A 17,994-nucleotide genomic window follows, 5' to 3' on the forward strand; every position below is an offset into this window, starting at 1 on the left:
ATATCTAAGATTCTGCCATTTGTTTTATCAAGTCTTAGAAAACTGCAAATTCATCTGCACCATCTCCCACAAAGAAGAGATCAGGGTGGACAAAAATCAAGACTGTTTTCCTCAAAAAACATTTTAAAAAAATTTTAATAAAAGAAAAAGGTATCTAAAGAGTTTTAATCAAGCTATATCTTTGAACTATAATGTCTCATCATGGAATAGGGATTATAAATTCTAATTCTGTAGTATGAGACAATATATTCATGTAATGTTTAAGAAAAGTTTTCTAAATGAGTTCCAATAGTTCATGGATTAGGGACCCAATCTTATGGGGTTCCACAGGCTTCTCTATAGATTATTTAACCTTTAATCTTTCTATCTACCTAATGGGACTCAGTGTTCAGTCTAGAAAATACCATCAGAAATGCTTAGTTCGTTTTGCAGTTCTCAAACTGTGGCTGTGTCTCCAGAGGTAACATGCTTGTTAACAGCAAAAATGTTTGTAAATATACAGAGGTGAGAAATAACAGACCTCAACTCTGTTGTCCCTCTGCAAATTTGTGTACACAAAGTCAATCCCTTACCTCTCTCTAAAAGTACAAAGTTTCAAAAAGTTCAATGAATAGAAGATGGTTGGGGGCGGAATAGATCTAGACAAGGAGAAGAAGTCTGGAGATAAATGTAAGAAGCGAAGGACATAATATTTTAACAAAACAAGCATGTTTGCTGTTGAAGAAAAAATCCAGAATACTTAACGCTGTTGTTTTAGTTAAACAAAATTTAAATGTCTGTCTGGAGATGTTCTCCTCCTAATACAGTAGGACAAGATAATCCTCCAAAAATTAATGATTAACCTGTTGAACTGGAGATAGTTCACCTCCCAATGACTTCATAAATATCTGCTTCAATTACCTTTGGTAAATGAAATAACCAAACAATCATTCATTTTCTGACATAGCTGTAAAACTAATCTGAAAGTTTTCAAAATAAATCACAGTTTAAAAGTGTATAGTGTGTACCTTCTAAAAATGAAATCTACATTTATCTGTGTTGTGAAGAATATGTAATAAAGTTATAACAGCCAACAAGAATGCACTTTTATGTAGAAAACCATGATTAAAATGAGTCTCCCTGACTAGTGATTTAAATCAAATCCACCCTGGAAGAGATAAAGCCAGGACTGGGTGCTCCTACTCTGGAGAAAGTTGTTCCTCTCGACTCTCCTCTTTTTGCCCCTGCAGCAGCCATGGATGAAAGATATTCTGTGGAGACTGACTGTGTTACCTCTTCAGAGAAGGAGACCTAGGACACAAAGGAGGATGCCGGCTTCCTGGAATAGGGCTGAATATGCCAGGGAGCCCAATATTGCCAGGGCATATATGGGTAATGCTATTGAAGATGCCCTGGGGAATATCAGATGGGATATCTTTGTATGGTCCTGATCTCTTTATAACTTCCTTCATTGACTGTTCCCCGAAATCTCTCCCCAACTTCTACTGAGCTACCCCGTGGTGAGATGGAGGACAAGTAGGAGATGATTCCCTGCTGAGTTAAGAGGAAGAGAAGAAAAAGAAATGTCCCCTCTCTAGACGAAGAGACAGTTGTATCAGGAGTACCCTGCCTGCAAACCAAGGACTGTGATATAGTACACCTCTTTGGCCAGATGTGGCTACTCTAAAGCAGTGGTTTTCAAACTTTTAGGCTGTGTACCCCTTTCCAAATAATGTCGTCTACTGTGTACCCTCATCTGAGATAAGGTCATAGTATGTCTATGATTTCATTATCAAATCTTACTAAATAAAATGCATTGTCTGCCATTACAGGACTTTTCTCACATACCCCCCGATGAGAGCTCGCATAACCTAGCGATATTTACACCCTAGTTTGAAAACCACTGTTCTAAAAGTAAAGGGTTTTGTATTGGCCTCCCTAAGCCTCTCTCCAGTAAAAGTGACTTTGGTACCTGAACCACAGACAGATCACTCAGTACTGTGTATTGCTTTTGTGCCAAGGAGGTCTGTACCAACATCTTGGGTTCAGTGAAGTATTCTGTACTGAGGTGATGGGTACCACCATCAACAAGTACCTAGTAGGTGGGGAGGTACTGGATACAGAGGTACTTGGTGCCTGGGTAGGACTGTGGGGCCCTGTGGTCCTTTGGCGGAGATGGTACCACTTGAGCTACCTTAGACTCTAGTACTTAAGTACTAGAATAGGTCTTTTCAGTCTTACGACTCTTCGTTGACTGAGCCAGGAGTGAGTCATGGTGACTTCTGTCTCCTGCTAGGTGTTGAGGAAGGTAATCTGCATCCTGGCTAGTCTTTGGTCATGCTCCTTCCTGCTGCAGTGACAACTATACCAACGTAATAGTGGATGAGGCCTCTGATGGGAAGTGGCTCTGAACAGATTTATCTCTCACTAGGCCACTTCTTTCAGATGGCAACTTGAAAAGCAGCATTACAAGTTAATGACTTCCAGCGACATGGAATGAATCAAAACTGACCCTTGGGAGAAGGATCTTAAAGCAGTTCACTAGATATTCTATGGTTTGGATGTCTTCTCCAGACTCGTATATCAGGCCATCCTTCGTTTTCCATTAGTGTAGTAAACGACTGCAATGCCTGTATGATGTTCTAATGTGGTTTGCTATGATTCATATCATATGATGCATGCTTTAGCCAGGTGACCATGCCTTGTTTCTTGACCCTGCTTATTTCCTCACAGCCTCCACACTGCCATTTGATGACAGTCCTGAATTTGTGTGTGTTTTGGCTGCTAACCAGACACGGACTTAAGGTGGCAATTCAGGGGGAAATGGAGATCTTCATAACTCTGCAAGTCTGAGTTCATTTACTGTGCAGTCGTACTCTCATATTATTGCTGGCTGAATCTCTTCGGAAGCATGTTGGCAAGATATGCACAAGGACAGGAAACCACACTGACCATACAGGTTGCTTCAGCACTCCTGTGACAATTCTCATAGCAGTATTCAATTGCATATTAACTTTAATATGTACAGTACCTGCCTGTACTGCATGGAATATTCAGCTGCCGAGGAGACGAAGGCCAAGATGCCCATCTGCAAGGTGAGTGTCTTCTCCGCAAGTAGTCCATGTCAAATATTGGCACTATCTGAGGCTATGATCCAGAACCACTCCGAGGTATCTTGCAGTACTGGGGTGCTGAACAAGGTGGACTGATCTTCTGGTTGAGGTCTTGCTGAAGATCTCCATTTGAGGAGGCCTGCATCAACTTCTGCAGCAGGAGAGTTTCAGCATTGCCTTCCTCCCTGTCTGGATGCACTTGGAGAAAACACACAACATCCTGGAATGTGTCCTTCCCCCAAGATATATGTTCGTTGGTATAGCAGGGCCACATGAGAAACAGGTATTAAACTCTAGTGATTTAGCTTCTACTAGTGTCCTAGGTCCCTGTGGGGAGTGGAGAGTAGAAGCTTTGTTTGTTAGCCTAGACAAGTTACTTTAAAAAAAAAAAAAAAAAACACACATAAGCCAGTGAGCATAAGGAACTCTCAACAAACTTTGAATTATACATTATACTAATTCTAACAAGTTAAGCTAAATCACACAATGAGCAAGAAAAGCAGACACTGCCAAGGACTCTGTCTTGCAGCCACAGGCAGTAAGAAAAACTGAAGGGCAGGAGACCCCCCATTCCATCCTTTATGTCCTCGGGTGGAGGGCATAAGAGCACAGGCATAGACCCAACCGACACTGCTAGCCAAAAATAATCCCTTTTTGTGCACATCATGAGTGGAATCTGTGTGGACAATTACCCAGAGAAGAACTAAAGTTAGGGGTTTTATTGTTTGGTTGGGTTTTTTTAAAGTACTTCTCCATGTGGTCCAAAATATTTCAACTCAAGACAGTGACACAGGATTGTCAAGGTTCCTTCCCCACTCTGAACTTTAGGGTACAGATGTGGGGACCTGCATGAAAACCTCCTAAGCTTACTTTTACCAGCTTAGGTTAAAACTTCCCCAAGGTACAAAATTCTTTTACCCTTGGATTTCCACTACCACCACCAAACTTTATCTGGGTTTACTGGGAAACGTAGTTTGGACACGTCTTTTCCCCCCCAAAATCCTCCCAACCCTTGCACCCCACTTCCTGGGGAAGGTTTGGTAAAAATCCTCACCAATTTGCATAGGTGATCACAGACCCAAACCCTTGGATCTTAGAACAATGAAAAAGCATTCAGTTTTCTTACAAGACGACTTTTAATAGAAGTAAAGGAATCACCTCTGTAAAGTCAGGATGGTAGATACCTTACAGGGTAATTAGATTCAAAACACAGAGAATCCCTCTAGGCAAAACCTTAAGTTACAAAAAAGACACACAGACAGGAATATTCATTCTATTCAGCACAGCTATTTTCTCAACCATTTCAAGAAATCATAATATAACACATACCTAGCTAGATTACTTACTAAATTTTAAGACTCCATTCCTGTTCTGTCTCCGGCAAAAGCATCACACAGACAGACACAGACCTTTTGTTTTTCTCCCTCCTCCCAGCTTTTGAAAGTATCTTGTCTCCTCATTGGTCATTTTGGTCAGGTGCCAGCGAGGTTACCTTTAGCTTCTTAACCCCTTACAGGTGAGAGGATTTTTCCTCTGGCCAGGAGGGATTTTAAAAGGGGTTTACCCTTCCCTTTATATTTATGACAAGGATGGTTACAGTATTTATAAGAAAAATGCTAATATATTTCCCCTTGATTTTAGTCATATTATAGACTTTCTGTAAAAGATGACTATGGACCTCAAGAGAGCAAAACTAAGTAAAATGCTCCAAAGTGCAAGAACAGTTCACTAGTCTAGTAATACATACACATGCTCTGCCTATGGAAAAGTGATTTATTAGACAGATTTATTACAATCTAGTTCATCCACCAAAAGACAATCTTGCAAACTCTACAGTTATCTATAGGATAGATTAAAATAATTTTTTGCTTTTATCTTAATTCCATAAGCCACAGGTCCTAAAGAAGTTAGCAGGGGTTCAAATACAATTGAAGATTTGTTGAGGAGTCATAGTACCAATGCCACTGTTCACCTATCCTCTGCTGTAAAGCAGGTAGAAAAGTGCAGAGTTTGAACTGATGCTGGATCATTAAAGATGAGCAGTGTGTTGGGAAGCTGTTGAAAGTTTAAATGAGATTTTTCAGATTTATGCATTTAAAATTTGAACTTAACATTTTTTGTGAAAAGGGGAGAACTAGAGGTTCAGTGTAGCTCATGCCTGGATCAAAACGATACACCTTTGCATGGCTGCCCTTGTTTGGAACTCATATACACACAGGCTCGGGTTGATTAAAAACAATAATCTTGGTAATCTTACCCAAAAAATGTTGCCTGCCCCCTGTTTATCACAGGCATTTAAAATCACGCAAAACCTACCTCATACCTATACTTTTCAGAAGCTCCGTAAAAGTGAATGTCATCTCATCCAAGTCAACTGCTGCAATAAAGATACAGATCCCCCACATGTCCTTTTTCTTTTCACTATAACCCACCTAGTGGAAGAGAGAACACAGTTTTAGCTTGCTTTTTGAGTTATCACCTGAGTATTATATACAGAACACTAATCTGTTAAACAGAAATCCCAGAAAACACCCAAAGCTATGATTTCTAATTACTTGACAAGTCAAGAGTTCCAAATATTTACATCTTCTAGATGAAAGTGCAAAGACATTCCAATACTCATTCCTGCAATGCAAGCTTGATTTCACCGGTAAACTTCCAAATACCCTTAGAATGGGAATGATTATGTTTCCACTGAAAAACACAGTGATGTGCTTCAGTTGTGCATAAGCAATACATTCTCATTAAGGCATATGGGTACTGTAAGTGCCTCAACCTTTGAGGACAAGGCAGATTACAGCTTTCAGGACCAGACATAATCACCTTAAAAAAAAAGTCTTAAAAAAGGCTGGTACAAATTCACAAATGAAGGAAAATGTACAATTAGACGTGTGTGGGATGAGGGTCCCCAATGTTATTTTGCAGCCAATTCTGCTTAGTAGTTGGATGTTTAAAACCTTAATTTTTTTTTGGCAATGCTCATACTCAGTACAGTTTCTTGGGATCTGCCTACTGTCCACTGGATGTTCCTGAATAGTCTTCCCATTGTACTTTTTATTAGCCTTATTGACAAATTCTCAAGTCATTCCCTATGCAACATAACTCCCGGTGATAAGCAACAAACCTGAAGAAGCAGTGCCAACTAAATTCAACGTTTGTTAAAAGAAAAGGAGTACTTGTGGCACCTTAGAGACTAACAAATTTATTTGAGCATAAGCTTTTGTGAGCTACAGCTCACTTCATCGGATGCATTCAATGGAAAATTCAGTGGGGAGATTTATATACATAGAGAACATGAAACAATGGGTGTTACCATACACACTGTAACGAGAGTGATCACTTAAGGTGAGCTATTACAGCAGGAGAGCGGGGGGGCAGGAAAACTTTTGTAGTGATAATCAAGGTGGGCCGTTTCCAGCAGTTGACAAGAACGTCTGAGGAACAGTGGGGGGTTGAGGGGGGGAATAAACATGGGGAAATAGTTTTACTTTGTGTAATGACCCATCCACTCCCAGTCTTTATTCAAGCCTAAGTTAATTGTGTCCAGTTTCCAAATTAATTCCAATTCAGCAGTCTCTCCTTGGAATCTGTTTTTGAAGTTTTTTTGTTGAAGAATTGCAACTTACTGTAAACTCATTTTAAGGAGAGAAACTCTTGGATAATTTTAATTGCTATCCCTTATTTAGGTTTTATTGTTATTTAGTGAAGATGGCTCCCTATATGGAGAAAATCCTTACTAAATTAGTGTACCAGAAAAAGTCATATGGAGTCTAAAATAGGCAGTTTTGGAATGGAAATAAATAGCATCTCTTTCTCCTTGTTGGCTCTTTCCCACTGCTCCTAGTAACTGACAGATGGACTATCATGAAGTGGGATCACTGTCACTGTTCTCCCCACACAGTTTTGCAGGCTATTAAGGCACTTAAATAGCAGACAAAAAGCTTTGGGTACTCTGCCTCATGAGTAAGGCTAAGATTATGTCATGGTTATTTTTAGTAAAAGTCATAGACAGGTCATGGGCAATAAAAATATTCACGGAAGCCATGACCTCTCTCTGACTTTTGCTGCTGCAGCTCCATAGTTTCCCCCACCACTTGAGAGCTGTGGGGTTGCCCCTCCACCCTCAGCGGCTAGGAGCTGCAGCGTGACCATATTTCCAAAAAAGAAAACGGGACATCCCAGCCACTCACCTGAGGCATCCCCCTCTCCCAATGTGAGGCTGTTGTCTGTTGCTGGAACCCTGAGGAGCGCCCCCTTAAGAGTCTGTCACCTGTTGCTGGAATCCTGCCAGGGCCACATTGGCTGTCAGCTCCAGAGTCCTGCAGCCCCTGGAGCTGAAGCAGAGAATGTCAGGGAGGTCTCTGGAAGTCACAGACTCAGTGACTTCCATGACCCGTGACATAAACGTAGCCTTACTCATGAGTTTCTAGACTAGTGAATCAGATAAGAGTGAGAAAGTAACTGACAATTTGAACACTGACAATTTGGATAATACTGAACATTTATCTAGTCATTTAGAGTTAAGGAGAGTAAAACCAGGAAAAAAAATAAACCAAAAGCAGTAATTTACGATTTTATCGCATCAAAGAAAGTACGGAGGAAGTTGAAACTACAGAGAATGAGGAATCTCCTTGAAACTGGGTAGTACTATATCTGATCCAGTACACATGGACAAGTTCTAGAAGGTAGATGGCAAAATACCTAAACTTAGATCAAGCCAGTAAATCCACTCAAACTTTATACAATTACTTCTTTTGTAGTCTGACTGCAACGAAGTTTTTATTAAAAATAAACATCTATTTCAAAATGTGCACGCTTCCAGCTGTCTCAAGACAAGCCCAGATGAGAAGACAGTAAACTAAAACTAGCAATGAAATAAAATTGGGGTATGAGCTATCACACTTTTAAAGTGGCCTCATCACCATTTAAAGGAAAATTTGGATCATCTTACCTAGTAATAAGCAAGTTAGAGAACTGTCTAGAGAGACAAGGTGGGTGAGGTAATATCTTTTATTGGTCCAACTTCTGCTGGTGAAAGAGACAAGCTTTCGAGCTACACTGAGCTCTTCTTCAGGTATGGGAAAGGTACTAAGAGTGTCTCAGCTAAATACAAGATTGAACAGATAGTACATATTCTATGCTAAGAAACCATTCAAGGTGAAGTGACTCATTAGCACTTCTGTAGTCATGGGACAAAAAAAGGGGTTTAGTGGGTCACAGATTGTAATATGCCATATATCCAGTGTCTTTATTAAGACCATGATTTTTAGTGTCTAGCATAGCTATGAATTTAAGCTTCCTAGAGGAGAAAGGAAATTGGATGGAATTATTGGTGATTTGAGGAAGGGGAATAAGAAGGTAGAATCCTATATTAATGATAACACAGGAGTGGGTGGGGTTGGAAACTGTTAAGGGGTTTAGTTTGCTGGAATGGAGAAACTAGAAAGTGAATAGAATATGTAAGATTCTCTATTTTTTAGTTTTCATATTAGGCTTTATTAATGGGCTGTTTCTCACTAGTTGAAATTTGGAAGCTACCGATCAATGTTTCAAATGGATGATTAGCGCTCAGTGATTACCAGCGTATGAGTTTATGTCTAAGGCTATGTCTACAAGAGTTTACAGCGGCACAGCTGTACAGATGCAGCTGCACCACTGTAAAATCTCTCATATAGCCACTATGTCGACAGTAGAGCGCTCTCCCATTGATATAATTAAACCATCCCCAAGGAGTGGTGGTAGCTATGTGAGCAAGAAAAGCTGTCCCGCCAACATAGCGCTGTGCATACTATCACTTATGCCAACGAAACTTATGTCACTTGGGGGCATGGGGTGTTTTTCATACCCCTGAGCGACATAAGTTTTGCTGACATAAGTGGTAGTGTAGACATGCCTAAGTGTGACTACCATTAAAAGAAAACAGTAGGAAAAACAGTGGAATGGACTAAAATAATGAAGGTAAATTCTTCTGAATTCTTCACTATGGTTATGTTTTCAGTAGCTAGACTGAAGCAAGAATCCTTTCTAGAAGTGCAGAAAATGCGTTCTCAAAAATCAAATATGTCACTGAATTATGTTAGTAGGGTGAAAGATGAACAGACATATCTGATGATTCTGCAAATAAAACAGTGTCATCAATAAGTAACTACAGTGATAATTTAAGTTCCTGTTCCAGACCTTCCAGCAACTATCTGTTCAACATCATCTTGACTCAGGAAGAGTCTCTACCCGTCTTGATGTCCACAGGTCAGTTGAATTCAGAGTTTCATCAATCCTTACAAGACCTACACTTCTGTTCGGTCACCTCAATTATTTTTAGTCCATTCAGACAGGTTTGGTTGCAATGATAAAACTTTACAGGTTAGGTCATGAAATAATATCAGTATTGAAAGACAGATATAAAGACCTCATTAATTAGACAGACTTGAGAGATGTGTTTTACCTGAAGTATTTTAGCTTTTCATTTTTGGCCATCTTTGTCTCAATTTCTCATTAAATCTACCACCTTCACAACTCTTAGAAAGTCAGGCAGTAACTCACTGATGCCACATATCTAGCTACTGAGATTCCTAGGGATTGAATCTCCCCTCACAACAGGATGTCTACAACCATAACCTACTCCTAGGGTGACTTCAGTGAGTAACGGATTACGAGACTTCTCCACCTCTAGCAGAAGGTGGGTTTGTCCTACTGACCTAAGGAAGTCTGTCCATCTGTTTGACCATGGTCCCCTCCGATCATAAAAACAAAATTATTTGAACAGAGGGTGGGGCAGCCAATCGTGAGGTGGACCTGCTGTACAATATCCTACATAATGTCTAGAATTGTCCTTCTGCACCGCTGGCATCAAGATACTGTGCTTCTGCTTGGAGAGTCACAAACTAAACCAAGTAGTTGTATGTTTTCCTCATTATGCAATAGACTGATTATCGCCCACCTGGACTAGTATGCTACTAGTATTCTACCTGCATAGTTAAACTAGAGCTTTTACTCTGACAGGTTCTCTTTATTTAGAAGCTGGGGCTTACTTAACTTTAGCCCATTAATGATTGTGAAACCTACTCCAAGAGTAATTCCCATTTTCTCTAGACTCTTATACCCGTGAGTGCCTCTGTGATTGTGCCTCTTGATAGCATTATGTTACTGGTACAAAGCACAAGGAATTTATTACTAAGGGACAGACAGCTGCTCTTACCTATATATAGCTCACTTACTTCGAAAACTCAGATTTAAGATTAGTTTTGAGCATTCACAGTCAAAATCACTTATAGCCCTAAAAATTATTTAATACCTTTATAAAAATCCTGCTACATGGCTATCCTTCATTGAATGCTCACCAATAGAAAAGCCAAGGTATTGGTAAGCAAATCAGTAAAATGCTTATTTACTTTTGACTATGTAGTAAGAATTGTGCCTGCATGGTGTATATTGAAGAGATTATTCTTTCAGTTCATACCATCTTAATATGCTGCTCTCTCAAGACTAAAGTGTTTATTCATGTCAAAATAACTAGATAAATGTAGACTTTTTTTTCCCCCCTCTGCTTACTTCATGCATTTGAGATTGCAGTAAAAAAATGCAAGTTTTTGTCTAATCTCTTTTCTTTGATTTATTACTATTAAGGAAGAAACAAACCAATAGTTAATCAGAAATCCTCCACCATTCCTAAATGTTTCCTTGAAAATGCCAGTTAGCCAGTCCCTTTGGATTCCTTCTTGGAATGTGAAATATAATGAAGTTGGCATTAAGTCTGAAGAGGTTATTAAAGTGTAAGACCAAACACTCTTTGTTTATAGTTGTCATGGGGCAAACAACATTTAACTTTCAAGGGCACAGAATATTTTTCTACTCTTTTTAAAAATGTTTCTATTTTACAGGAAACTCGCAATACATGGGAAGTCCTAAGAAGGCTCACATATAATACTGAAATTCTTTGTTATTTTCTATTGCAAACAAAAATTCATTTTTCATTTGGATTCTTATTTGGAACTATTGCTACTTAAATGCTTGAATTTAATAAAATTTATTATTATGATTGTTTCTGTTTTACCCACACTGAAGGCTGAATCCTGCAGCTGTGATAGGGGCAGTGTGTGTGGGGAAGTGGATTACTCCCCCTTTATGCTCCTGGATCCTATCTCCAGTTGAGAATGAGGCTCCTGGTGCAAACTAGGAAAGTCAGAGGCCTATTCCAAGTTGAACTGGCTGGCAAAGTCTTCCAAGGGGCCACTCTACCAGCCAGGAATCTACCTGGTATAAGCTGTGCTCAGAACACTGTCTTTTCTCTGAAGCACCCTTAATGCTGGACCAGAGAGATGAGGCACTTCTGCTGCCTCTTCGATATACTGCCACACAGATTCCTCTTTTGAAGGGGAGTCCATAACTGGCTGTTTAATCAGACTTTATCTTGCTTGAGTAAACCAGTTGTAATAGGAGACTAGGGTCTACCCCTGAAAATTAATGAAATTTGAGCTATGATAATCATGTATAGTCAATGGAGATATTAGTGAAGGAGTATCACTGGGGAATCACCCCGTGAATATTTGTGTGTGGAGGGTTGAAGTTGGTGACCTCCATGGCACCATTCCTTCAGAATCTGCAGAGTTTCCTTCTGTACTTGTCAGCACCAATGGAACCCCTATTACTGGGGATCCCAAAGCAACCACTCCCAAAAGTAGACCAGGCAATATGATTCCATGGACAGCCATGCTGGCAGGGAGTACAGGATGGCTCTAACAGGTCCTAGAGCCAGCGGAGAGGGGCACAGCCTCTACGAGTATATCCCTGTGCCTCTGCCAGATTCCTTAAGGTCTGATGGGTTTAGGTTCTGAATCCCCAGCTTTGTCTGTGTCACAGCAAGCCCCGATGGAGGATTTGAGGGGGAAGTCTGAGAGGAGAAATCTGACAGGTCGTTTCTCCCTCCCTCTGGGCCAATCCAGTGGGCTTTCCAATAGGAAGGCACAATCTAGCTCGTAAGAATGTCTACACTGGACCAGAACACCAGTCTATCTAGCCAAGCATTATATTTCTGACAGTGGTCAGTACCACATGCTTCAGAGGAAGAGGTAAAGTCTCCACAGTGTATAATTATGCAGTACCATGTCTAGGAGTGAAATTTTGTCCTAACCTAGTGGTTGGTTTATGCCATGAGGGCTTGTACTCCCTAAATGCTTTTATCCTAGCCAGTTTAACTGTAGATAGAATTATTATTCATATAAATGTCTAGTGTTTTTTTGAATCCTATTAAGACCTTGGACACAGGAAAGGTACATCTACATTGTAGCTGGAGGTGTAATTTCCACCTCACGTAGATACACATGTGCTAACCTTAGTCAAGCAAGAGGATTGTACTCAGGTGGCAAGCCTGTGCCATGCAGGTGTTTATATCAATTTTATTGTTTCACCTAGTATAGACTCTGGAACAATACTGCACTGATTATTAGAATATTTTATAACCAGAAATTTACTTTTTAGATGTTTGTCTTCTACAAAGTCTGGATCTCATATTGAAAGACTAAATCTTCTCCACTTAACTAGATAAACCAAGGACAAAAAAAACTTTTGTCTTTTCCACTTGATATTTGTGGTTCTTAAGTATGAGCAGAGGAACTGCTTAAGACTTCAATCCTGGCAATAAAAAAAGCAGTCTCAGACTTTGCTGGGAGAGGGATTTTTATTTTAAGCTGCTAAATGTTAACAAAGTAAGACTGATTTTTAATTACGTCAGGGTTGTAAAATTTGACATGAATAGTAAAAACACTAGTCAAATAGAACAGCAAGGCCCAGGGACATCACCCTGTATGAAGCCCACCCAGTTTCTGAACTCCTCACCACTATGAAGGGAAAGGCGCTAACATTTCTACCAGGATGTTGTCCCTAGACCCTACACAGCAGCTCCTAGAAAAGAGAAGCTACTGACATGTATGTGAACTTTAGAGAGCTTCTTCCCCCTGCCCACCTAGACTAAAAACAGTCTCTGCTACTCCATCCTTATAGCCAAAAGAACTTTTTTGATAAATGGTTTCAATACCCGCCTCCACTCATAGAGGTCTGTGACGTCAGTTTTAAGATCAAGACTCTCAATCTATTCAAACTACATGCTACTCTCTGGAAAAATGGATTTACCAGATCTCCAGTGGAAAATAGCCATGGTAATTTTAGAAAGTACATTAAGTCAATACCTTGGACCAGCAGAATTTAATTCTGGCTCTCAGAGCTGTATGGTTTTTAACTCCTACTTAGAAAAGCCGGAAGACAGGCGCTATGAATGAAAGGGCCTCCTCAGCCATGACTAGACACAGCACCAATATTAACTTGTAATGAAATCTGAAAAGCTGTGTTAACAAAAAAAAAAGTAATTTGTTTTTATTAGTACTATTCATACTGTTTTTATTTTTATCAGGACTACTCTTCCTGTTTTTATCCCCTACCTAGGCCCTCACAGACTATGGTTGAGAAAAAAAGTCACAAGACAGAAGTGATAAAATAATTGACTCAGTATTATAATGCTGATAAGTAGTAATTGGTGGTCTGGAGAGTTGACTGGTCACAAAGTCCTGGTTTAACTACCATTTACAGTAAATATGAATTTTTTTTTTAAATCAGTACATTTATTTAACTACACAGAACAAAAATGAGGTTATGCAAGTTAATTTATACAGATGTGTACACACAGAAACCTTTGTACTTTCTGATCTTGATATAAACCTGCATCAGAATGATAGCACTGTAGCATTTCATTTTAAAATAATTTGAAATTTTTATTAATTTCTTTCTTGGGTGGGCTAAGGCAACACGTTAGGCTAAGCACAGCTACAGAGCTCAGTATTTGGAATCAAATATTATTGTGAGAATTAACTATACCAAGTACTCACTAGAGTTCCATCAGCAGATGTCACTTTTTCATAGGTCTTCCAAGCATTTGCTCTTACAATATCTGATACTCGTAGAGTGTCACAAAGTGCAACAAAGTCAGTTTCTCCAAACTCAAGCCTAGGAGAGAGGGTGAAAAAGACTATTAGTCTGGTCTATACGTAACAAGTTAGTTTAAACGCAAATTTATCTCTGACATGGTTACGAAGTATAAAACATTAGATATCATCTGACACATCATTAGATACAAAGCCCATTCTGTTGAGCATCCTGCAAAAAGGCTGGAAAAGTTACCTTGTACATGAAGATCATATTTAGAAGTTTTAATGTACCACAATACCTACATAACTCAAACCTGGAAGTCGCTTATAACTGGAGAATTGCACAGATACAGAATTTGTATCGACATCTGACCCGCAAACATAGTCCTCAGATATAAAGCGGATATCCGCAGATTTTCAGGGCTCTACCTATAACACCAAAACCCCAGGAATGGGTTGAAGGAAGGTCATAGCCTAAAACTAGTAACTAACGCGCATCCGATGAAGTGAGCTGTAGCTCACGAAAGCTTATGCTCAAATAAATTGGTTAGTCTCTAAGGTGCCACAAGTACTCCTTTTCTTTTTGCAAATACAGACTAACACGGCTGCTACTCTGAAACTAGTAACTAACAGTGCACCACGATTGGAATAGCCCTAACAAAAAGTCAGAATTAAGACCCAGGAACTGGCCTTACATTAGAACTTCTAATCTAATCCTAAAATTCTAGATACATGTACATCAGCTACCTGTAGCAGAGAGAGAAGCAAATCCTTCTGTCTTTTTAAAAAGTCTATACTCCTCCTCTCCCTCCAATACAACTAGAAGGTGAGTTGGTGTAGCATGAAAAACTATCTTAATTTGCTACTTAGGGTGTACTGAGCATGCTCAGTAACATCTGCTGAAGTCACTGCCCTTCCTTGGCATCAGATTCTGCAGACTGCTTTTTACAGGGGTTAAAAAGGGGCAAATTGGAGGAGGCGGGTGGCCAGGGTGTGAGCAGGGGGTGGAAACTGACTGGGAGGGGGGGTTCAAGCAGCTGGAGGCAGGGTTAGGATAAGGGCTGAAGAGCAAATCAAGGACGGGGAATAGGAGCCGGTGTTAAGCCCACCAGTGAGGTGCTGCCAGAGGGCAATAGAGGGCAAAACCCTAGCACAGGCAGGGGCAGAGGGGGTAACAGTTACTCTGGTGGACTGAGACAAACGTTTGCAAAAATGGGGGAGAAGGGGATGTCAGAGGGTCCTTTTTATTTCCTGTCCCAGAGGACAGTAAGTCTCAACATGAGCATCCCAGGGCTGGGTTCTTAAAGGCACAGGTATCCCAATGCCTAGTCATTGCAGCTCCTCTGTCTGATGTAACCCTACTGAGGTGCTGAAGGACACCTGAGTCAGTGAAATATTTTACCCCCCTCAGAAACAAAGAATCCCTTATCAGTGTATGTGACCGCATAAAGTCTCATAGCAGTTCACAAATTTGTCCTATCTGCTGCTGGGATTCTCTGAATTACTCTTAGCAGCTCATCATTTACCTTTGTTATTGTGCAAATGCATGTCATTGTGCTATTTAATTTATATTTTAATAACAAATACTCATTGAAAATATGTATAAGTAAGTACTTGCTAGTAGTTTTAGCATTGACATCTGCATTTCTAGTATTGCACTATGATTTTTACTGTGATTTCTAATTTGGAATTTTTCATTCTAACTTTTTCTTCTGTACCGGGAAAGACGAGAGGTAGCAAATTAGGACAAGTCAGCAAATAAGAACAAACTTACACATCAGTAACTACTACTTGTTAGGTTTCAGAGTAGCAGCCATGTTAGTCTGTATCCATAAAAAGAAAGGGCATACTTGTGGCACCTTAGAGACTAACAAATTTATTAGAGCATAAGCTCTCATGAGCTACAGATGAAGTGAGCTGTAGCTCACGAAAGCTTATGCTCTAATAAATTTGTTGGTCTCTAAGGTGCCACGAGTATGCCCTTTCTTTTTACTATTTGTTACAATTTGCTATCCATGTTCCAGTAGCAGATTTGGTCAGATAATAGTTTAATATCAATAACTGCTACTGGTGGCAAATTACACCAGATAGCAGGGTTGGGCTTTTGTTTACTTGTTTGTTTTTACAATACCTTAGATATCAGTAACTACTGATGGTAGCAAATTAAGACAGATAGTTTTTCACACAACCCCGGCCAGGGCTGTCCTTTGGACATTTGGGGGCTGAAGAGCTGGAAGTGATCAGGAACCCAGGTAGGGCCCAGCCTTACATTCTGGGTTTTAGTTGTTAACAGGTCAACACTAAGGTTACATCAGCATGAATTACTTAAACACTTCCTCACTACAGGTGCCTCCAGTCAGAGCCAGGTCTTCAGCGGTTACAGTTCACTACGGCGAGCTGGGGTGTTTAGCTGGCCACAGCTGACGCGGCCAGCCCCAGCGAGGCTAAGGAGGACACGGTCCGTTTGACGGACGGCGGCGAGCGCGGAGTTTATACAGCCAGGGCCACCTCTGCCCAGGGGCGCTGAGCACCGCCTCAGCCATCACGCCCAGGACACCGCAAGCTTCCGCGTCTGCCCGAGCGGAGCTGCCCGCACCCAGGACGTGCCCGGAGCAGCGAGAGGAAGGGGCGGCGCCACGGGTGCTAGAGCCCCAGACAGGCAGCGGGACGCCGAGGATCCCGGGCTAGGGAAGCGGCGGAGGAGGCGCCGGGCCGGGAGAGGGGAGCTGCGACTCTCACCTGGCGGCGGCAGGCGGAGGCGTGCCGCAGTCCGGGCTGGCTCGCTGGCCCTTGGCAGCGGCAGCTGCTGCTCCCCCCTTCCGGGGGGGCTTGGGGGGCATGTCGGGCGCGCGCTCGAGCGCGCGGAGCCGCCACAACCGTTGGGTCAGAAGTTTAAATGTCCACCGAGGCGGGGAGAAGGGAAACGGACAAACCGGTTCCCCGTCACAGCTCAAACCGCGGGAAAACGTCACGTCCGCCCCGCCCACAGGGCGGAGCGTAGCGTCACTTCCCAGCCCTCGCTCGCTGCAGAGCAGGGGGGAGAGAGAGCGTATTCCAAAGGGGGCGGAGCCTGAGTACAAAAAGGAGGCTGAGAACCCGGAAGAGGAATTCGGAGTCTTGGCAACAGAGGCTACAGCTCGAGCCGTTCAGCCAATAAGCTCCCCCGTTTCTCCTAGCCAATAGAGGAGCTGCTGCCGCCTCTCTGTACTCTGGGTGTCCCAGCAGCTGGAGTAGCTGCCTGACCTTGAGCCCGGCCGCTAACTGGGGGCCCCCAGCCTGGGGCCCCGCCTTCCCTCAGCCGCTTCCCAGCCCCGCTCCAAGCCCTCCCGCAAGACCCCTCCCCACCCGCCGCTCTTTGCCCTCCTCCCCCAGGCAGCTGCGTGGCAGCCGAGCCAAACAGCCGGTCAGTAGCGCCTCCCGAGAGCGGGCTGGCGGCGCTGCTGAACAGCTGAGCGGTGAGGCCGCCGGACCAGTGGCGAATTTAGAGTTCGTGGGGCTCTGTTCTCCGCTTCGTTTTGGGGGGCCCCCGCGGGGACCCAGCCGAGAAAAAAAAACGTTCTCTCTTATCTCCCCCATCCCCGTTTTTCATTGGTTTTTTCCTTCATCCTCCGCCTATATTATAAGCGATAGCAAGTAAATGAAAATAAAGGGAGGTACCTGGAATGTTTTTGTAGTCTTAACTTTTTTTTTTCCCCAAAGACCACTTGAAAGTTGCTGAGAGTCTCAGCCGACTTAATGGTCTTTCCGTATCTGGTTTGTACCGTTACCTAACTATGGTAAAGTGCTTTGGATAAGAGTGCTTTATTAAAAAAACGTAAATAAACATTGCGGTCTGGCCAGGAGTTTGGGTGCGTGAGGGGGCTCTGGGTTGGGATGCGGGGTCTGGCTAGGAGCTAGGGTGTGGGAGGGGGCTCAGGGCTGGGGCAGAGGGTTGGGGTGTGGAGCACTTACCTGGGGCAGCTTCTGTTTGGTGCGAGGGGTGCAGGAGC

General features: G+C 42.0%; 1 protein-coding gene across 5 annotated transcripts in view; it reads right to left on the reverse strand.

Moving 5' to 3' along the window:
* The window catches only part of RB1 (RB transcriptional corepressor 1), a 172,314-nt gene extending 155,318 nt beyond the window's left edge, over positions 1-16,996 (reverse strand). The window contains exons 1-5 of one of the 5 annotated variants that reach the window (XM_073343928.1): positions 16,745-16,996; positions 13,967-14,084; positions 7,283-7,426; positions 5,409-5,524; positions 5,049-5,147 (exon numbers count right to left, since the gene is read on the reverse strand). In XM_073343928.1, coding sequence (XP_073200029.1) covers positions 5,049-5,147; positions 5,409-5,524; positions 7,283-7,426; positions 13,967-14,084; positions 16,745-16,845 — 578 coding nt within the window. In that variant the 5' untranslated portion in view covers positions 16,846-16,996. Of the gene's footprint in view, positions 1-5,048; positions 5,148-5,408; positions 5,525-7,282; positions 7,427-13,966; positions 14,085-16,744 lie in introns of those variants that run through there. The other 4 variants (XM_073343945.1, XM_073343935.1, XM_073343955.1 and 1 more) reach the window with 4 other exon arrangements.
* Positions 16,997-17,994: the final 998 nt, after the last annotated feature.

The sequence above is a fragment of the Lepidochelys kempii genome, chromosome 1 (assembly GCF_965140265.1).
Source record: "Lepidochelys kempii isolate rLepKem1 chromosome 1, rLepKem1.hap2, whole genome shotgun sequence".
In the NCBI taxonomy this organism is placed as follows: Eukaryota; Metazoa; Chordata; order Testudines; family Cheloniidae; genus Lepidochelys; species Lepidochelys kempii.